Source organism: Oryzias latipes, chromosome 8, assembly GCF_053564925.1.
Source record: "Oryzias latipes strain Hd-rR chromosome 8, Olatipes_Hd-rR_3.1".
Lineage (NCBI taxonomy): Eukaryota > Metazoa > Chordata > Actinopteri > Beloniformes > Adrianichthyidae > Oryzias > Oryzias latipes.
In genome coordinates, this window is record NC_136244.1 from 7,338,580 (window position 1) to 7,359,627 (window position 21,048).

General features: G+C 37.7%; 1 protein-coding gene across 5 annotated transcripts; it reads right to left on the reverse strand.

The window, feature by feature from the left end:
- Nucleotides 1–2,486: 2,486 nt before the first annotated feature.
- Nucleotides 2,487–20,225, reverse strand: LOC105354623 (DNA-directed RNA polymerase III subunit RPC8). 5 transcript variants are annotated; one of them, XM_078951380.1, is made up of 13 exons: nt 20,144–20,198; nt 17,772–17,838; nt 16,489–16,578; nt 16,209–16,407; nt 16,032–16,108; nt 13,863–14,078; nt 11,940–12,061; nt 11,721–11,871; nt 4,828–4,924; nt 4,558–4,644; nt 4,395–4,458; nt 4,027–4,261; nt 2,487–3,212 (listed from the first exon to the last, which is right to left on the reverse strand). In XM_078951380.1, the coding sequence occupies exons 8-13, from the start codon at nt 11,742–11,744 to the stop codon at nt 3,162–3,164; spliced, it is 558 nt and encodes a 185-aa protein (XP_078807506.1). In that variant the 5' UTR covers nt 11,745–11,871; nt 11,940–12,061; nt 13,863–14,078; nt 16,032–16,108; nt 16,209–16,407; nt 16,489–16,578; nt 17,772–17,838; nt 20,144–20,198; the 3' UTR covers nt 2,487–3,161. The 5 variants fall into 5 exon arrangements, with proteins under 5 accessions (XP_078807506.1, XP_078807505.1, XP_078807507.1 ...); XM_078951379.1 differs by lacking the exon at nt 20,144–20,198 and having other exon boundaries at nt 17,695–17,838; XM_078951381.1 differs by lacking the exons at nt 17,772–17,838; nt 20,144–20,198 and having other exon boundaries at nt 16,489–17,623.
- Nucleotides 20,226–21,048: the final 823 nt, after the last annotated feature.

The window sequence follows — 21,048 nt, forward strand, 5'->3', positions numbered from 1 at the left end:
ACAATGAAAATAAATTATATATTTTTATTTCAAGTGAATTTTTAGTGTGTTTTGTAAAGCATCACATTGCTGCTTGTTGCCTAAACTCAGGAAGACTGCCCTGTCTCTCCGTTTTCAAACCATTGTTACAGACACATTGATGCAAAACCTTAACCATAATGAATTACTGACAGTCAGCTTTGTGATGCTGATAAATATCTATGTTGATCCACCACTATTATTGTGCATCACAAAAAGAAGCCGCCCAGCTGTTCCAAACTAAGAGAAAGTACTTAGATTACAACAGAACCACAACACTTTTTGATCATAAATTAACTCGTGCAAAAGTCAGATGTTTTGTGTGATAAAATTAGACAACTCTTTGGAGTAAATGTACAGTGCTTGTAAAGAAGGAAAAAAAACTTGTAAAAAAAAAAATGTTACGAAAGTCAATGCAGCTAATCACCCACCTTTGCCAGAGAAATCCCCTAAATAAGTTATTTTTCATGGGTGGAAGTTTTTAGGATATGAGACATAAATCTCACACAATGCTGTGGTTGTAACTGTTTTCCAACTCAGAATTTCTCTAAATTATATTGTTTCTTTTTCAGTTTTTCGATGCTTCAAGGACTTTTTACTACTACTTTTTACCAGTATGTGGAATGCTTTTCTGTTTATTTAATGCTACACTCACACAAAAAATTCTGTCCGAGCAGTAATTCTGCTGCAGGTCAGACGCAACCAGTGTGGTTTAACTCAGCTTTCACAATTTTAGAAAAACATCAACAAGCTGCAGAGTTGACCTATGAAACAGAGCCTTCTGCGTTTCACAACAGCAAATGGGAGATCTGTCACAATCACAATAGCCCAGTCCTCCACACACCTCAGATTGTGGGGTTTCAAAGGCTGCTCATTAGTCTCACACACAATATCAGAGGCGCATGTTTAACTGAAACAGCTTTCGTGCTGCAGACACTTAAAAAACGTGTTTTAATTCTCCACCCAAATACATAGCTTAGTTTTTTGTGGCTTTGCTTCTGGTATTGTTTGCAAAATAGGGGTTTTTCTCAAACATTTTTTTCTATAGAAATGGCTGAAAAAAAGAACCAAACCATGATGGAAGATCAGTGTTGAGCCTAAATTTGTTGTAGTTTAAAGACAAATCACTTCCTGTTTTCATTTTCACTTGTCTAGTTTCAAAATTTTTATAGAAGCACAACTTTGCACCACTGTGGTTCTTTTGAGACCACAACGTTGACACAAAATACATCCAACTGCTTTGTCTTTGGCAATTTTTCTTCCTCTTTGCTATTGTTTCGTTGGTTTTATGTCTACACACAGTAAGTATTTGTCTCCAATTCTCAAAGTTGTTGAAGTCAGTGATGTTCATCATAGGTACTTCACTTGTGAGAAACAAAATGTAAAAACAAAAAAAGAATCCAGGAACTCTGTATGATTAAAAAGATCCTTTGCATAAAGTTGCAGAAAATAAGTATCTGGTCAAAAACAAAAGTTGACTTCAATACTTTGTAATATAACCTTAGTTGACAATAACAGAGGTCAAATGTTTCCTGAAGGTCCTCACTAGGTTTTAACACACTGGTCCATTCATCCAAGGAGATCTTCTTAAGAGCTGTGATGTTTGAGGGCTGTCGCTGGACGACACAGACTTTGTCGCTGTCATTTGAAATCGTCATACAGGAAGATCCAGACACTTTTTACATTTTAAAATCAACACTCCCACTGAAGGTTATCTGTTTACATGACATTTTCCTAATCCGTCCCTGAATCATCTAGATGGTCTCTTGAGAACTTCAGATGGTTCTGGACATGTACTTGCTTAAGCAAGAGCTCTGCAAGAGCAGCGTGTGTTACTATATATATATATAATGAAGCGGCTGGGTAGCTCGGTTGGTAAGGTGAAAGGCTACAGCAGGAAACCAGGGTTTGATTCCCAGAGCGGAATGAACAATGGTTATGGGGGCAATTACCATGTCAATGGCGAGCAATTAACATCATCCAGGCTACTGCCTCCCGGGTGCGGTTCGGCTGCAGCTCACTGCTCCCCCAGGGGATGGGTCAAATGCGGAGAACAAATTTCCCATTGTGGGATAAATACAGTATAACTCTTGAACTCTTCTCTCCAAGCTCCTTCCTTATTGTAATTTGGTTCGTCTTAGTCTTGTCTCTGGTGAACAATCTTCTCCCTGGTGTCCTTTGACAGCTCTGTGGTCTTGGTGGAGACATTGGAGTCTGACTGTTTAAGGGTGGACAGGTGTCTTTTACACTGACAACCAGTTAAAACAGTAACCAATATTGCAAGAAACGAGTGGAAGCTAGAACTTACAGATCCACTCCATTCAAAATTGTGTTTTTGGTGTTTTGAAAATGTTCTTGTGACATTTTTCTCATTATAGACATAAAGAAAATTAAGATTAAAAGTGCCTTACTGAGTATTTCTATATTCAAATTGTGGTGAATCAGGAGCAGATGAAAAAATGCCACACTTTTATAATAGATTAAAATAGATCCAAACATTTATTGGAGTGGGACTTTATAACAGGTCTATGAAGAACAGAATTCTTGCTTGATTGTAGGAGCTAAATTTGTATTTTTTCACTAATAACTAAATAAATTCTTTAAAAATCAAATGATCTGATTTCCTGGAATATTTTTAACATTCTGCCTCTCAAATATGATGAACATTAGACCCTTCTCATCTTTTTAAGTGACACATCTTGCAGAATTGCTTACAGAAATACCTGTTCTCCCGCCATAGCAGAGAAAAATACGACTGATAAACTCACAAGAGAAAGTCAAGTAGTTTGTTTTTCAATTCAGAATATGTACACGGACTTTCAGAAAGCACAGAAGACCATTGCTTATTTACCTTAAATGATGAGGCATTTGAATAAAATCCTCTTTAACAAAAAATAATGAACTATTTCCTCATAGTTTTAAGAAACTCTCACAGGAAATGTATCAAACATAAATTGCCATTCAACACATCACAGTGAGTTGTACATGTAAACATGAAACTGGTATCGGCTGCTTTCACACTGACGATCTCAATTCATCTGTACTCCTGTAACAAAACTATAGAGTTCTTCATGCTGGTTTTTTGTTCCTGCTGACTGAGCAGCAGGTCTCGGGTGATGAGGGACAAACCATCCTCTGTAGTGCTAATTGTTCCACCATGACAGCAGTCCCAGCCCTGGCTCACAGATGGTGCCCTGAAATAGAAACACAGAAATATAAAATAAAGATGTAATACAAATTTATCACTAATAAGAACAAAAATGAAATTCTTATGACAAATTTTGTTTTTTACATGATTTTGCACTTAGTTTTTGATATGCATTATTAAGGTTTTGATCCCAGAAAGCATTTTAAGACTGTAAATGTATGTAACTGCTTTATTGCATTTACACAATCAAACATTTACATTTAAATATTTAGCTTTTTTTCTATTAAAGATTATAGGCTTCTTATAATTGAGACCATTGTGGGGTTAAGGGTCTCGTCCAAGAAGAGAACCCCAACTACCCAAATAGCAGACTGTCACCTTTTAGGACTCACATGACTGTTTAAAAAAATAAAAAGATCCCACTTTCCATTTATTATAAAACTATCTATCCCTCTTAAAAGTACAGAAATACCCTGAGCCTGTTTAGGGAAAAAAAACAAAGAACAGCTCCTGGTGTTGGATTAAGATGTGCACTTTTTATATTTTGCATATTTCAGAATACTTTGAGATGCAACAGAGTGAAGACTGACAGCCAGGCAAACATCAGTCTCAAACTTCACAAATGCTACAGCTGAACAGTCAAAAACTTCAATAAACCTTCCTAAAACTGTGGAAAGTCTTCCAAAAAAAGAGCTGAAGCTCCTACTGTTGCAGAGGATCTGATGGCATCATAATAATTCCTCTAGATTATGAATGGAGTGTCACTAAGGTACAAACATATGTAATGGCAAAGGAGCTAAAAAGTTTTGACGATAGGTGTATTTGCAAAAACGCTTTTTTATGGCATTATGAACTCTTACTATCAGTGTGTACGGCGCTTCTTTCTTCTCTGTGCTCTCCTCTGCAGGTGCTGCTGTGGACTGTCCCGGCTGTGCTGCATTATCAGGCGTAGCAGCAGCTGGACCTGTTGGAGACGTGTCCACAAAGACCTCGTCTGTTACCCGAAACCGGATCTCCTCCCCTTGGTCCATGTAGAGGTCATGAGCCCCTTCATCGGTCTCATACTCCCAGAGCCAAACCTGCTCAGCCTCATCACTGGAGTTTCAGATTAGGAAAGTTCACCTTAAACTGTATAACACTTAGTATCAATAGGATTCCTCAAATGCATCATATTTACGCAGCAAACACAGTCTAATAAAGCAGAGTCAGTAATTGTAAGGTTGGATACAACTTTGCAGGCTGCTGCAGAGACTCTGGTGGAATGAGGATGTCATCAAAGAAGCCCATCGTCACTGTAAAGCAGAGAGACCATAGTTAGACAAGCAAACAATATTTCCACATGTGTGTGAACACATCTGTGTCAGCTGTGTTAAAGAAAACATGATACTTACCATGAACTCCCTCCTGACTGCAGTACTTGATTTTCCCAACAAGGATCTCCTCAAGGAACGGGTGAAAAACAACAAACCTGAAATGAACTGACAACAAAGGTGAGAATGTCAGCAGAAATAGGATTTAGATCTTTAATGTGTGTTTTTTTAAATCTATGTGTTAAAAGAAAATACTGAAAGATTGAAGGACTGTGAGCTGGTTTGACTGACGTCAATATGATTAACTGAAGGTATTCAGAGACTGTCACAGTAATACTGTTGCTGTCATACCTTTGGTGTGTGAAGCGCCATCGCCTGGGAAAATATAGGAGTCCTCCAGTTTAGTAATGTCATACAGACAAATGCAGAGACCCACGTTGAAAACCACCTAAGACAAAAAAGAAGCATTATAGAATAAATGTGTGATATTTGTCATCAATATTGCAATGACAATATGACTTTTGACGAATGAACATAAAGCAAAACAGAAAACTACTACATAATTTCCATTTCACTGCATCAGATTTATTTCAATAAAAATCAAAATAACTTCAATTATACAGCAAATGACCCTTGTCTACAAAGGAGGCGGGAATCTAAGATTAAAGGGGTCCATCCAATTGGTCAAATGCATTAAGGGATCTATTTACATTTAAGATAACCACTCATCATAATTTACACTGTCTTCAGTGCACATATTGCACAGGCTGATATCACGATGACAATAACTTGCAATTTCTTGTGTAGGCTACAAATAAATTGGATATCAATCTGCCATAATAGAGCAGTTACATAGTATCATGATTAGGTGTTTGCTTATTCTGATTTCGTTTTGGGCCATTTGACTAAATAAAATGTGTTAGATCAACAAACTAGTAAAATATGAGACAGAAAACACAAGTTAACCCAACATGAAGTTTTCAACTAAAGGTGTATTATTAAAATCATAATGTCAATCCTACATGGGCAGGTGTGAAAAAGTTCCTATAGTTTCCATATGCGGTTTGTTTCATCTTTGGAAAGATGCTATTTCGTCAAGACCAAGTAGGTTTAGACTCCTCCCCTTTCCCCTGTAAAAACCCTTTACTTTAAATTTGATAGAAAACTTGAAAGATTTAACTGAGTCAATCATGTAAACAAAGAGAATCTTATATCCCCAGAGAATCTGATATCCCCAACCCCAAAAAGCAAAACTCCAGAACTGTAAGTAACTAACTTTTTGTGATAATGAAATGTTAAGGTTGTGTAAAAATGGGACGCTTTGTGCCAAATATTAGTTGTAGGATAAATTAAGCTGTGATAACAAATTGCAAGTATGGTCAGTTTTTAGCTGATTAAATATCGCATACAATATAGGCTTGTATAATATGCATTGTATACAGTATAAAAGGGTATTACAATAAAGTTTCAATATTTTAATTGTAGCCACGAGGGGGCTCAAGTCAGGGTCTCATTATGCTGGTCCCCAGCCTGCAAAAATACAGAGGGGTTTGTCAGGAAGGACATCTGACGTAAAATCTTTGCCAAACCAAATATGTGAATCCGACCTATGATATTGGCTGAGGCCCGGGTTAACAACGACCACCCTGGGGGCTGTTCACCTACAGGGTGCCGGTGGAAGTTGGACTACTGTTGGTCGAAGAAGTGGGAGAGTTGACACTGGTGCAGATTTCAATGTTGGTGCAGGAAACAGAAGTGATGAGGAGGTGATGGGCAAGTTTGGTATCCAGAAGAGGAATGTAGAAGGACAGATTGGGATTTGTTTTGCATAAAAGATATAGAATATAGTGAATGCCTTCTTTGAGAAGAGACAAGAACATAGGGTGACCTGTAAGAGTGGAGGTAGAAGCATACAGATAGACTACATCTTGTGTAAACGGAGTAACTGAAGGAGATCACTGACTGTAAAATAGTGGTAGGTGAGAGTTTCCAGACAGCATTGGACGGTGGTGTGTAAGATGACTCTGGTAATGAAGAAGATGAAGAAAGAAAGTCCAAAGGCAGAGAAACTGGTAGAAGCTGCAAAAGGATTGTTGCATGACTTTTAGGAAGAAGCTGAAACAGGCTCTGGGTGGTCAGGAGGTACTCCCAGAGGAATGGATAACTAACTAATGTGATCAGGGAGACAGGTACTTGGTATTTCATCAGGAAAGAAAGTTGATAAGGAGACTAGGTGGTGGAATAAGGAGTAAGAAACTAGCTAAGAAGTGTGACACAGAGGACTGAGGAGAGTACTTAGGAGTCCAGGGAAATGCAGAGTAAGGTGAAAGTAGAGGGGTCAAAGGTCAAACAAGGGACTTATGGTGGGTAGTGAAGAGGGAGAGACTAACCTATACAGATTAGCAAGTCAGAGAGACAAAAATGGGATGGACATGCAGCAGGTTAGGGTGATAAAGGCTAGGGATGGTAATATACTGACAGTCAGTAGTGTAATGGAAAGATAGAAAGAACACTTTGAAGAGTTAATGAAGAAAATGAGAGAGAACAAAGAATAGAAGAAGTGACTGTTGTGGGACAGGAAGTAACAAAGATTAGTAAGGGTGAAGTGAGAGGGGCATTAAAGAGAATGAAGAGCAGAAAGGCACTTGGTCCTGATGATATACCTGTGGAGGTATAGAAGTGTCAGGGAGAGATAGTAGTGGAGTTCTTGACTGGGTTGTTTGACAGAATCTTAGGTGGTGAGAAGACGCCTGATGAATGTAGGAGACGTGTGATGGTGTCCATTTTTACGAATAAGGGAGATGTGCAGAGTTGTGGCAACTACAGAGAAATAAAACTGATAAGCCATTCAAGGAAATTGTAGGAAAGAGCAGTTAAAGCTAGACTAAGAACACAAGTGAACATTTTTGAACACCAGTATGATTTTCTGGCAAGAAAGAGCATTACAGAGAGCTACACTGCCTTTGTAGATCTGGAGAAAGCTTATGACTGGGCGTCCAGAGAGGAACTGTGGTATTGTATGAGGAAGTCTGGAGTGACAGAGAAGTATGTTAGAGCAGCGTAGGACATGTATGACGGCTGTAAGACAGTGGTGAGGTGTGCTTTAGGGGTGACAGAGGAGTTTAAGGTGGAGGTGGGATTACATCAGGGATAACTCTGAGCCCCTTCCTGTTTGTAAAGGTGATGGACATGCTGGCGGATGAGGCTAGACAGGAATCACCATGAACTATGATGGAGGTTTGTCCTGGAAAGGAGAGGAATTAAGGTTAATCCCAGCAAGTTGGAATGGAAGGAAAAAAGTGTCAGGTGTGATAGAAGAGTTTCAGCTCAAATGAAAGGAAAGGTATGTAAAACTGTGGTGAGATCAGCCATGTTGCTCAGGTTGGAGACAGTGGCATTGAGGAAAAGACAGGAAGCCGAGCTGAAAGTAGCAGAGATGAGGATGCTGAGGTTCTCTTTGGGAGTGACCAGGATGGATGGGATCAGGAATAAGTGCATCAGAGGGACAGCACATGTTAGAGGTTTGGAGATGATGTCAGAGAGGCCATACTGAGATGGTTGAGACATGTCCAGAGGAGAGATACTGAATATATTGGATAGAATGATGCTCTGTCTAAAGCTGCCACTGTGCCAGGTAAGAGGTCTAGAGGAAGACCAAAGAGGAGGTTTATGGATGCAGTGAACAAAGACATGAAGGTAGTTAGTGTTAGAGAACGCAGAAGACAGGGTGAGGGTTAGATGGAGTACGATGATTCGCTGCCTGTGGTAATCCCTAAATCATGGGAAGTGCCGAAACTAAATAATAAAAAAAGAAGACAATCAAGATCCAATATTTTTAGACCAGAGTCACAAAACTGCTCTTAACCTTGTTGGCCAGTTTCTTGTTGAGCTCCTCTGCGACCGCCTCGTTCAGCTGTCTGTGGAAGCACCACGGAGGGATGCGGACGGTGTCCACCATCTCCACCAACACGAACATTTTCACGCTGCGCTCATGAGCACGCAAAAACACACACGCTTCCGGGGCTGGAGGACAGCGGAACGAAGGGCTCAGTCATTTGCCCTCCATGCTAAACACAACAGCAGACCGACGGTTTATTCAAACTGGGTTTGCTAAACTGAGTTTCAGTCTCACTGAAAACATTCATGTCAGCGCCACGTGATTCTTGGCGACGGCACGCTTTACGGCACGTCGCAAACCTTAAAGGAACAGTACACATTTCATGAAGGAAACATTTTTCTGATTCATTTGCATGAATCTAAAAATATTGGATTTACTCAGATATATTTTCTCTACTAATTATGAACTGTAAAGAGTAACTTTTCTGCTTCTATTTGGGTAGATTATAAATGGTAAAAACGGTGGTCACCACAAAGTGATAAGGCCCTGGAGTTATCATTGACAAAGGATGTCAGTGAAATCCTGAAGAAGGATCTGAGTTATGATAACAATGGTAGTAATATATCTATTTTTAAAAGCAGCCCTTGAAGTTATAACCATTTTGTTACTTCTATTTTTTCCCCTCACCTTTTAGTCCTCTAAGATCTTTGAAATAAAGGCTATGAAGCAAAGGGCAGGGCCATTTGTCAAAGGAGCTCTTTAGCAATGTGAATTTAAACTCTACAGTTTACTGTAAGTATCTGCCAAATGACATCCATACCAAGCTTTTACTATTTTTTCTAACAAGTACATCACTAGTCCCTGTTCGGCTTCTACCGTCCACCTTGCAACCAGTTTTGCTTTATGAAAACTAGCAGTTTTTAAAGTAAAAATGTTTTTTCACGCAAAATTTCTCCCAACTGTCAATTTATAAGAACATTTCTTTTCCTTTTGCATATGTAGATCCAAAAAATGAATCTAAAATTGATTAGATGTAAAACTCAGGGAATACTAAAAAAAGAATAACACAAACATTTGCGTAGGAATTTAAACTTTCTTATTAATTTTTGGATTATTGAGATACAAAAGAAATTTTCAATCTGCATAACAGCAGAGCACTTTCAACAAAATTAGTTTTAATGTCTGAACCCTGAAGAAGCCTGTAACAGAGAAGTACCAAGTATCATCTTTGCTCACAGTATTGACAAATTGCTTCACATTGTAGAGAAAGGGGAAAAAAGGAAGATGTCCCATTTACATTTAAAAACTATTTGGATCCCTGAGAAGCTAAATAAAAATGTGACTTTTTACTTTAGACTTACATTTAAGAAAAACTTGAAGTAAAACATCCATATAAAGTATAATTTAGCTATAGATATGTGGTATAAAAATACAGATTTGAACCCCATCATTTAAATCAGGTCCTCTGCCTTATATTAGATGAGCTGCTCGTTTCTTTTATAGTAGCAGAATGAGAACAATGTGAAATTGATATCTTTTTTTTTTATTATTATAACTAAAGAAAGTGCAAATAAATCCAAAAACTCACAAACATTTATCCATAAAAGCAGCCATTACAAACATGAATTTAATCAAACATATTAGTCTCATAAAAACACATCAGTAAATGGTAATTACCATATACTTGTAACACGCTTTTCTACCTTCCTTGAAGGTCCAAAGAGCTTTACAGGCACAGTCCCATTCACACACACACATTCACACACTGGTTGTGGCTCCGCTGCTGAACACTGTTGCCAACATTCCATCAGTGGCAAGGTGGGGTTCAGTGTCTTGCCCAAAGACACTTCAACATTAGGGCGAGCAAGGCTGGAATTAAAGCTGCAATCTTCAGTGATAATCATTTCCACAAGATTGCATTTCGTTTGTTGAGGATAAACAAAGTGGCCCAAAAGCACAACAGAATATTGAAGAATGAAACACATCTGCATTTTTCTTGCAGTGCAAAGGATTTTTTTTAATTGAATATCCTTGATACAGTGCTGTTTTTTTTTTTTTTATCTCAACATCTTGCGGCTACTGCACATAAATCACGCAGTAGTGATTCACACGACTGTGATCATGTGAACGCCTGCAGGGAGTGACCAGAGATAGATATGTCGAGTCCTGAAAGAAAACAGGAGCGCTCACACTGATCAAACAGAACGGAGCCGTTCCTGCAGAACAAAAAAACAAGGACGTGTCTATGTTACAGCTGGAGAGACCATGTGACTTGCTTGAGAGTAAATTACACAAAAATAAAACTTTAAAAAGGAATATTTTACATTTTTTTAATTAATCTTTACGTGACAGCAGTAACAATGAAGTTTGGAGAATCAGCATATGATCATGTACATGTCCCTGATGATGCCTCTATATTTAATCCAGCTGCCAATAAACTATCAAATCAGCAGTTTCTGTCACTTTCACAGGGATAAAATAAGCCTGCATCTTTCTTTTTGCTTTTTGAATCATTCAGGAAAATAGTCTAAAAAACAATCAAATTAAAATGTACAATATAACATTGGTGAAATTCCAAGAAAGTCCTCTGGGGTGAACCTGAATCTCTCCCTTCTTAATTCTCACATCAGAAATCCTCTTCAGACTCAGCACTCTGCCTGCTGTTTGCTGCACGTGAAACACCAACTATGCGTCCACACTTCTTTGAGATCTGCTGGAAGCAATCATCTAGGAAAAACACTGCATTGTTTCTGGATTGTTTTGTTGTCCTGAGTATGCACTCACAACGAATCACAGACAAAGACTTGACAGATGAGTATGATTCATAAGAGAAGATTAACGAAGGTTAAATTGTATTTTATAAAACCAAACAAAGGACACTAAAAGATTTTTTGTGGATTTTAAACTTCAATTCAGCAGCTTTTTAAAACTAATTTCTGCCTGTGAATAATCAAATCAGAGTCTAAATTGGTTTAATGAGAAAATTCTACCACAGTAGTTTAACCCCTTCACATCTATTGATGTAGATATGCATCAAAACACGTCTGTGCCAAAATGACCTTAATTTAAGATCTACTTAAAATCAAAAGCATGAGTGAATGTTTTTTTTCATAGCTGGAAATAAATTCAGGTGTCAAGGGGTTAGATGGACAGCAGTGACATATGTGTGTCACAGCAGCAGGAAAACACTATATTTGGACCAGAAAATGACGTTGACAGATGTTTGTGCAGTTCTGCATGTGGACAGTAAAGGTTTACACAGTAACCCTGTCTTTGCATTGAAGTGCTCAAAAGTCTGTGTGTGCTCGCCTTTATCTGTGCCGCAACAGTAAAAATGTGTGTGTGTGCTCGGCTACAGCCTCTCTCAGCTGTAGTTCTATATTTATCAACTTCTGAGCTCATATACCAGCCCTGCTGCCTTCCTCATCATCAGTAAAGCTCCTTCATCCTGTTAGAGGGCGAGCCGGCCTTAAACCACTCGATCTGGGTCTCGCTGAAGGCGTGGTTCAGGGAGACAGACTCCTGTCGTCCATCGTTGTCCCTGATCACTCCAGCAGCTGGAAGACAAAAAAAAGGGTCACAAATCTACGGCGTTAATGCTTCATTACTGTACAAGTTTACTCACCTCGCCAGGAGCAAGTGATGTCAGGCCGAAGGTTTGGATCTTGTCTTCAGGGGGAATTTTTTCTTAGTCTCTTGGGTCAGTGAAAGCCAGAGGCAGCAGACTCTGCTGCTTCCAATTTGTCTCTGTAAATAATTGATATCTTATTTCATAAAAACAGCTGATACCAGTGATTATGTTTAAAATACATTCGATTGTAGATTAGACATTATTAAATATGAAGCGTTTGAGTGTTGTACCAAACCAAGATTATTAACAAGCTGTATAAAACATCAGCAGCTGATAGTTTCATCATGTGGAGCACTCATTTTTATCCACACCAGAAAATGACCAAATATTCTGATTATAAACAAATCTGATGTGTTTACTAAAATATTTGAAGAAAAAAAAGTTTTAGTTTTTTTTTCTATGAAGGTTTTTAGCTGCTTTTCCATGTCCAGATCCCCTGAAAGAGTTTGGAATAAAGTTCAAAAATAAAAACAAAAGAGAGATGATCATTTTCAACAAACTCTCAGCCAATAAAAACTGTCTAAAATACAGTGAATCCTCCTGTGCCTTTTCCATTGCCTTTAGATGTTGCAAATAAGGTGTTAGAATGCTAGAATATTCCAAATAAAGTCAGCACATTCCATGTCTTATTCCAAACATGACATCTTTGGAATATGACATGATACAGGATTGTTGGAGTCTCAGTTCAACTTTCAAAGAAAAATCTGACTTTCTGAAAATTTGAAATAAAATGATTGAAAAAAACAAAATAAAAGACAAGAAGTAAAGAAAAACCTTTTCAGGTGACCTTAAAAGAGATGTAATAATTTTCTATAGTGAATGTGAGAGCAGACATGGGCTTGACAAAACCACTGAAGAACAACTGAAGTGTTTTCACACAAATACACTCTACATTCACACTAAAAATGTTTGGGGTCATTTCAATGCAGACTGCAGGCACTGGAGCTAAAACCAGAAGAATCCTGGATCCAGATCTGGATCAACATGAAAAGATAATCAGCACAATAGAGCCATGCCCCACTTCTTTCTGACAAATCTGTCCACTTGTTTTTTTAAGTGTCTGAACCAAAAAGGCATTTCAAAGGACAAAAATGTATTTTTCTATTCAAAACAATAGGTTTATGACTCTGTTAAATAACTTTATGTGATAAAGAAGTAAAACAGATCTTTAGATTTATTTTGTGTTTTAAATAATAATAATTCCATTTAAACCATTTTTTCTTTCTTATTTATTTCAAATATAAAAACTAGAAAAAATTATTTAATTTTCAAAAGAAAAACAACTACCGGTATGTTAAATATCTAGATTAATTTTTAGGAAAAAAAAAAAAACTTAAGAAACGCAGAAACATTATTGGCTGTTAATCAAGTCAAAAGGCAATATATTTATGTTGGTAAATATAAACACTTCTGCCAAAAAACTTGACATTAAGTTCTGCTTTGATTTTATGGTCATGACTGTCGTGAAGAGGTCGATATGATGCAACAGCTTAACTGTTGACCTTTCACAACTGTTAGCAAGAAACAAAATCAGGATAGGATTCAAGTTTTTAATGGAATATAAAATTCTAATGAACAAAAACTGTCTTCCATGATTGATTTCTTCTTAGGGGTGTTTTACTTTGTTTTCCTTTAATAAACTAAACTGAAATTTGAGTTTTAAGTGCATTAAACTTAGTTCATCAGAAACTAAACTGGCTCCCTGCTTTGTTTCAACCAAAAAAATGGAAATCTCAATGTAACATTTCTGAAAATTTTACATGGCTGTCTCTAATTACTGCCATCAGCCATAAATGCACTTGTAATTTGTAGTTTAACACAAAGAGAGTTTAGTTTCCCACTTTTCTCCTTTTTTTTTCAAGCAATAGCTGAAATATTTCAAGAGACATGTTCTTAGTTGCCTGTGTTCGTACTGACCATGGATGCTGGCAAAGCTTTTGACGATGACGGCTCGTCCTCCCAAGTGCTGCAGCTCCAAGGCGGCGTGCTCCCGGTGCTCCCGGTTGGATCCCTCCCCACTTCAGTCAGGGTCTGGTGGCGCTGATGTGGTCAGTGGTGCACTTTCCCTTGACCTCAGAGTGAGCAGCCTCAGTTATTCCAGAGTCTTTGAGAGGTCAAGCCTGAATCTAGTAACTGCACCAGAAACAAAAATTCAGAACCAAAACACTAAACTGTTATAATTCTATAAGATTTTTTTTAAGTGGGCTTCTTTCTAAGTGATTATTAACTCAATTTCAAAAAATACTTCAATAAATTTAAAAATAATAAATAAATAAAAGCTACTGCAACTCATTCTGCATTGGAGGTGATAGCAGCAGTAGGGAGGAAAGTTCTCCTGTAGAGGTCAGTGTTACAGCAGATCTAAAGAAGACTCTAAATGAAGGCACTTTGTTGCTGGGTAGCCTTTTTAGCAAGAGGAGGATTAAGGTTATAAAGTGCATAAGTACGTTAAACATAAACATAAACATCTGAAGCAGGGAAGCACTGCTGCAGAAAAATCGCTCCACCCATCAGCCTGTTGTTTTTCTGTCAGTCTTCTAAGTCCTTTACGCTGTGGGAGGGATCATCACCAGTCACTGTTGCTTGCTCTGAAAAATAGGAACTGAGAAGTTTTTTCAAATTTCCCAAAAACCTCAGAAAAAAATGAAGTATTTGTATTTGTTTCGGGCTTCCGAGTTCAAAACTGCGCAAGTTTTTACGACCGTCCTCAGGCTCGATGTACTAAACGCGCTGCCATTGAACAGACGTTAAGAGTTAAAATAAGTTAAATTTTGACCAAACAGGGACTGACAACATTTGGGTAGTGACACATGGGTAGCATCCCTTTCAATACATGGATGTGCCAACCGTTTAAATATTAATTATGGAGGAGAAATAAAAAATATTGGTTTGTGACCAACTGGATTATATCTTTCCCAGCTCTATATCGTAATCGAGCTGTGAAAGAAAAAGGCCGGAGCAAGATTCACGAGGTTTGTACCGCTTTCATATTTCTCATCTTGCAACTGTAGGTAGCAGACATGGGAAGAGTAAATAAAGAAAGAGAAGAAGAAGAAGAAGCCCCTCCCTGCTTGCTCAGTGTGATTACCAAGGGCTGGATGCCCATTCAAGAACCCACGTTTGGTACGTTCTTGAACACGTGTCACATGTCTGGTCTACATAGCTAAAAAGGTTGAACCCTAGAATATTAAGCAGAATGTTCTGCAAAACCAAAACTGCCCATTCCTAAGCTACACATGATAAGAAATATGACAAGAACAGGCTAAGTAAATGAGAAAAAGATGCAGCAATAAACCCACACATCATCAAAATGCTGTTCTCCTCAGAGGAAAAAGCACGAAACATAATTCTCTGTTAGTCTAACCGTGTTGGAGTACGAATCAGAAACTATAATCTGTTTTAAAAAAGTGGATAAACCGCCAATGAACATGACATGAATCTTGACAGTGCCAGCATCCTTCTGATCCTTCTGACACGTCCAAACCAATTAAACGCTTCTGAGTGACACAACACATTTAAACAGGTGCAGCTCTGGCTGCGACCAACAAGTATTTCTACTTTATTGCCCTCATAACAGCGGAGGAAATGAAAGAAATCTCCAAGTGCTTCCCCATCCAGGCTCCCGACTGGCAAAAATGTCTGCATTTCTGCACAGCTAATCCATCACCCAAACCAATGGCTCCCCAGACAAATGAAGACAATTATAAACAAATGGAAATTTGGGCCATCTGCCCCTTAACAACCACAATTTGCACACTACATTACACTTGGGGTGAAGCACAAACATTGAGAGGAAGGATCATTAACTCCAGGCCCTGCATGCGCTCATAAAACGACAGACAACAACACGGAGGAACCGTACACAGCTTGTGAAGATGATAAAGATTTACACAGTTTGGAATTCGTTTTCCAAATAGCTAACTAGTTTGCATAAAATAATATCTTAGCAACAGTCTTGTTAAAGCAAGAAAGCATGACATAAAGGAACCGTGAACAGCTTTGGTGACCTTCTGTCTTTTTGTGCACACAGGTATGTCAACAGAAGCTGTCAGCTAGCTACAGATGGCATCTCCATTTTCTAATCACCTTAATGAGGATCTGCATATCCCTGCTCCACTGGGCTCCAGCAGCTGCAGACGGATACTGTCCGGGTATACATCCACCTGCAGCAACACTCTGATTTAAAAGCTGTTCACTTCATTACTCAAAAGTTTGATCGGACACTTCCCCACAAACCAGAACTCCAGCTTTTTTCTGCTCTACCTTGACTGAGCTGCTGTCTGCAGGACAGTGTTGGTGGGTGTTCTGTCCCAGGTCTACGTCTCTGGAGGGGAGCTTATTACTAGATGGATGTTCCAGCTTGAATTTCTCCCCACTGAGAGCAGTGAGATAGTCGGTTTCAGGGTTGAGGTCGAGTGTCCCGGCAAGATGCACAACGAGCCAACAGAAAAATTTTAGGTCTCTGTGCCCAGGAAGAAAGAAACAGTTTGATCATCACAGAAACACAGGAATGGAGGGCTACATGAACCAGAGTCCCTCTGACCTCCGAAGACGTGACTAAAACATGAATAGTTGGGTCAGTGTCATTCCTGGTGTTCTGGTGATGGTGTTCTCTCCTTTCTTCACATCCTTTCTGAAATACAACAAAAATATGGGTTTGATACTTTTGCAGCCGTCTAAAAAAATGTAAAAGGAGCTATAAAATATTATAAAAAATTAAAAAACTATTTTTTTAACTAAAATCTAGAGAGATTGATAAAATATAGTATCTCAGTAAAATCTCCTAACAGGTTACATTCAAAAACAATGTAATGAGACAAATCTACTCAGTAGAATGTAGGGTTTTTGCAGAGCAGCTCCTGAAATTCATGTGTACCTAACCCACTGTCCAATGCAGGGACCACACACACTTGCAACAATTCCTCCAAAATCACCAAGGATCATGGCCTAACAGAGGTTTATGAAGCGATAACTTTCAGTGAAACTCTAGTGTTCATTCTAAAAGTCCCACTTCGATCATCTTTTGATCTACCATGGGGCAAAAAAAGTATTTAGTCAGCCACCAACTGTGCAAGTTCTCCCAATTAAAAAGATGGGAGAGGCCTGTAATTTTCATCATAGGTATACCTCCACTATGAGAGACAAAATGAGAACAAAAAGTACAGAAAATCCCATTGTCTGATTTTAAAGAATTTAGTGGTGAATTAGGGTGAAGAATAAGTATTTGTCACCTCAAAACAACTAAGATTTTAAGATTTTTTCTGCAGAGCAGCAGTAGTTTTAGAAATTCGCCTCTGAGTTGTGGGTGGGACTGTAGGCATGGAGTAAGCCTTCCCCACTTCCCATCATCCATCTGTTAGGACGCTCTCTCACTAGCACAACCTCAAGCTAACATTATCGTGCAACAAAAATAGCTAACAATATTAGAGCTATCCAGCCATACAGTTTTAAGTCAGATGGAAAACAGACATACATGGAGCTATTTGTTTGCAGGGAGCATGCGGCCTACCGATTGTAGCTTCCACATCACATTTCAGGCGTTTTCAAACAGTATATATTTTTTTAGTCTGCTCCTGACTTACAATGATTTAAATACAGAAATACTCAGAAATGCAGTTTTAATCTTAATTTTCTTCATATATTTTCTCCATCAGAAAAATGCAAAAAAAACATTAAACACACAAAAAACACAATTCTCCTTGGAGTGGGCATATAAACTTTTGCTTTGCTGCTTGCATGTCAGACTCACATATCCATCTGTCTCAATAGTGGTTCCGATCTTTTCAAATCTGGGCGTAACCGTAAACGGTGTCTTGCATTACAGACCTTCATCCAGGGCTCTGGACTCTGCCCTTTTCATCATAGCTGGAGTTGCTGCAGCTGCCGATAAAACCTGTGCAAGTTTTAAAAGTAGTCTTAACCAGAAGAAAAATATGAAAGAAACAAAAGTCTTGATCAAAATCTTTTCATTGACAGGATTTCTGTGGTATTCAATGTGACCTTGGTGTGCAAAGTCAGAATAGGTTAACAATCAGATCATATAACATCTGCTCAGTATAACAGCAAGTGGGGATAAAAAAGAAATATCAAATTTCACTGGTGCAAGCATTTAGAAAGCTGCATTTTAATACAGTTGTGCCACAAATACTAACCCACTGTGACATTCAAAGGCCAGCCGTTCTTCTCTGCAGTTAATATGGGGATTCAGCTAAAAATAGGAAATCAGAATGAAATGAAACCCTTCATTGATGGTAAATAGCGTATACCTTTATAGCGCTTCTCAACCTTGCCTCAAGGTACAAAGTGCTATACAGTCACAGTCCCAATCACCTATGAACACATATTCACACACGGATGGCGGCTCTGGCGCCAACCTATAACCTCGAGAAGCAATGTGGGGCCCAAGGACATTTTGACACATGGGCAGGCAAGGCGAGAACTAAACCTCCAATCAGAAGGGCCTTTGGGTCTCAAAGAAAGGTAGAAAGCGCTACAGAAGTATCTGCCATTCCAGGAGCCAGCTAACCCAAGAGAAAGAAGATCTTTTTAAAGAAACTAAACCTCACACCTTTTGTGTCTAAACTATGATAGACAGCAATGCAAGTAAAACAACCTTGTATGGTATTAACAAACAGCTCAGTAGTTTGTTAATATCAGCAGTTCTAGCATGACTTAATTTCACGTCTTTGTCAGTTTAAAGATTTTCAAATCTAAATTAAATCTAATTAATTATTTATAAAACTTTAGTTGCTGCTGCATTACCACCAACAATTTAAAAAACTATGGTTTTAATTCTAATAACACTCAAAAGAAGCTAAATACAATCATATTTTCTATTTTAAAGCCCCTTTATGCTGTCAGTGGTTTTCCTTGTGTGGAATGTGGCTGTTATGTTCTGTGAAATGTCTTGGAGTGAGCGGGAGTTGTAGTGAAAGCTTTGAAATACATATGAAACTGTAAAAGTAAAAAACAGTTTTTATTGGCTGTTTGGAAGTGGATAGAATGTGCCACCACAACAAACTGCTGACAAAGAGAAACAATGGTGAAAAATCTATTTCAGTCGACTTCACGTAAAGATCTTGGAGACTTGAGATGCTGAACTTATGGAAACATAAGAATTCAACGATGAAACTGATATCTGAGTCCAGAAAACTATTGACTTAATAAGATAAACACTAATTAAAGATGTTTTCTTTAGATTTCTTGCTTGTATGAAATGTAAGATAATTTCAGCTTTAACGGTTTGGCCTTATGTAGGTCACAAGATGAAAGCCCAAAAGGTGACTGTAAGCTACAATCAACATCTTTCTCTAAAACCTTTTTATTAATGTTTTCTTCTTTTGGACAAATTGTTCTAGCTAGTTTTACATCACACTTGTTACAGTGTTTACACATAAATGTGTGATCATTTGGCACATAAGTCAGCAAACAAAATGTTTCAACACATTTGATCAGATTTGATCTGATCTGGAGTTGTGGATTATTTGAATTATTATAAGGTAACAGATAAGCGCCGGAAACTAAATTGAACCCTTTAAGGGCAAAAAGTAAATAATAAAAGCAATAATAACAATAGCTTCACCCTGTGTGCACAATTCATTCGTTCATTCATTCATTCATTCATTCATTCATTCATTCATTCATTCATTCATTCATTCATTCATTCATTTTTGTTCTTTTCATGAAAATTTGTCGAATGCCAAATATGTTTACATGATTTTTTTACAATCAGAAAGGACAAAAGAAGGAGCAGAAGTGAAAAATACAATTCTTTTATTTGTCTGCCCTCTTTTAAACATTGCAAAATTTCTACATTTTTCACACCATCACCTATGATGCTCATATTTCACCATATACTTAAAATAAACACATCTTTTAGTAAAAACAATGCAAAGAGAAAGTAGCTAAGGTTCACTTAAACTGTAGCTGGACCAATGCGAAAAATCTCTGGGTTTTTGAAAAACGTTTTTAAATAAAGTGTTTGTTTTGGTCGCTGTCTGGTCCGCCAGGTTCGCTGTTCCGAGTCAAACATCGGCAAACATCGTGATTTGTCGATAACGGCTGCTCGCTCTTATGAGCTGCATCCACTAAGGCACACAATGACAAAACCGGTCGGTGAATACATGAACATCTATTCCTGTATTAACACCAAAGGAAGTGATTTAGAAGTTAAAAAAAAAAAACTAATGCTTTCTCACCCTAAATCTGCCGACAGGCCAACCGCGATGCGACATTTTGTAGTTTGCAGAGTGATCAATGTCGCATGGATTTGACGTAAGCAGCAAAAAGCCCAAAAGAATCATGTCTGCAGCTGGGTGCCTCTCAAAAGAATTTTAAATGTGAAGATGAAAAATATCCCTTTCAGCTATTACTTTAAAGTAACAAAAAATGTGTAATCTGACTCACATTTAATAATAAAAAGTATAATCTTTTGAAGAAGAAAAAAACTCTCTAATCTATTAAACAATGTGTTTTTCTAATACCATCCAAACAATATATCATTTCATTATATATGTTGTTTTTGGCATAAATGATCAGCGACACATTAGATATTGAAATCAGAAATTAATTTTTCTATTCCTTTAAGATTTTGAGATATTTCCTCAATGTTTTTAAGCAGTGAAAAGTGCTGATACTACAAGAAATTACTTTATCCACATGTTTGGAAAGGTTTATACATGTAAATAAATAAATACTCTAATTTTTATCAATTTAAACTTGTTTTTCTTGATTTTATTTTTTAACAGAGTTTATGGTTTATGAAATGTGGCCAATTGGTAAAATTGTATCCAAATCTACGCACATGGACAGATTTATTAGGTTAAAATTATACCTAAAAATATTTAATGCATTTAAGTCCCTATGCTGCTTTATAAAAGCAAATGCTACAAAATATATTTACGTTGATAAAAAGAAATCTAATCAAGTTGAAACCCTGGTTTAAATATTACAAGAAGGCGTATTTGAAAAGAACTTCATTTCCCAGATGACCCTGCTAAAAGTGAGGTTTGTTTAACTGCTGCAGCCCAATAATCTGCGGGTCTCGCTCCATTTCAGCCAATAGAAACTCTGTTGCTATCACTTCCTATATTTTTAGTACATT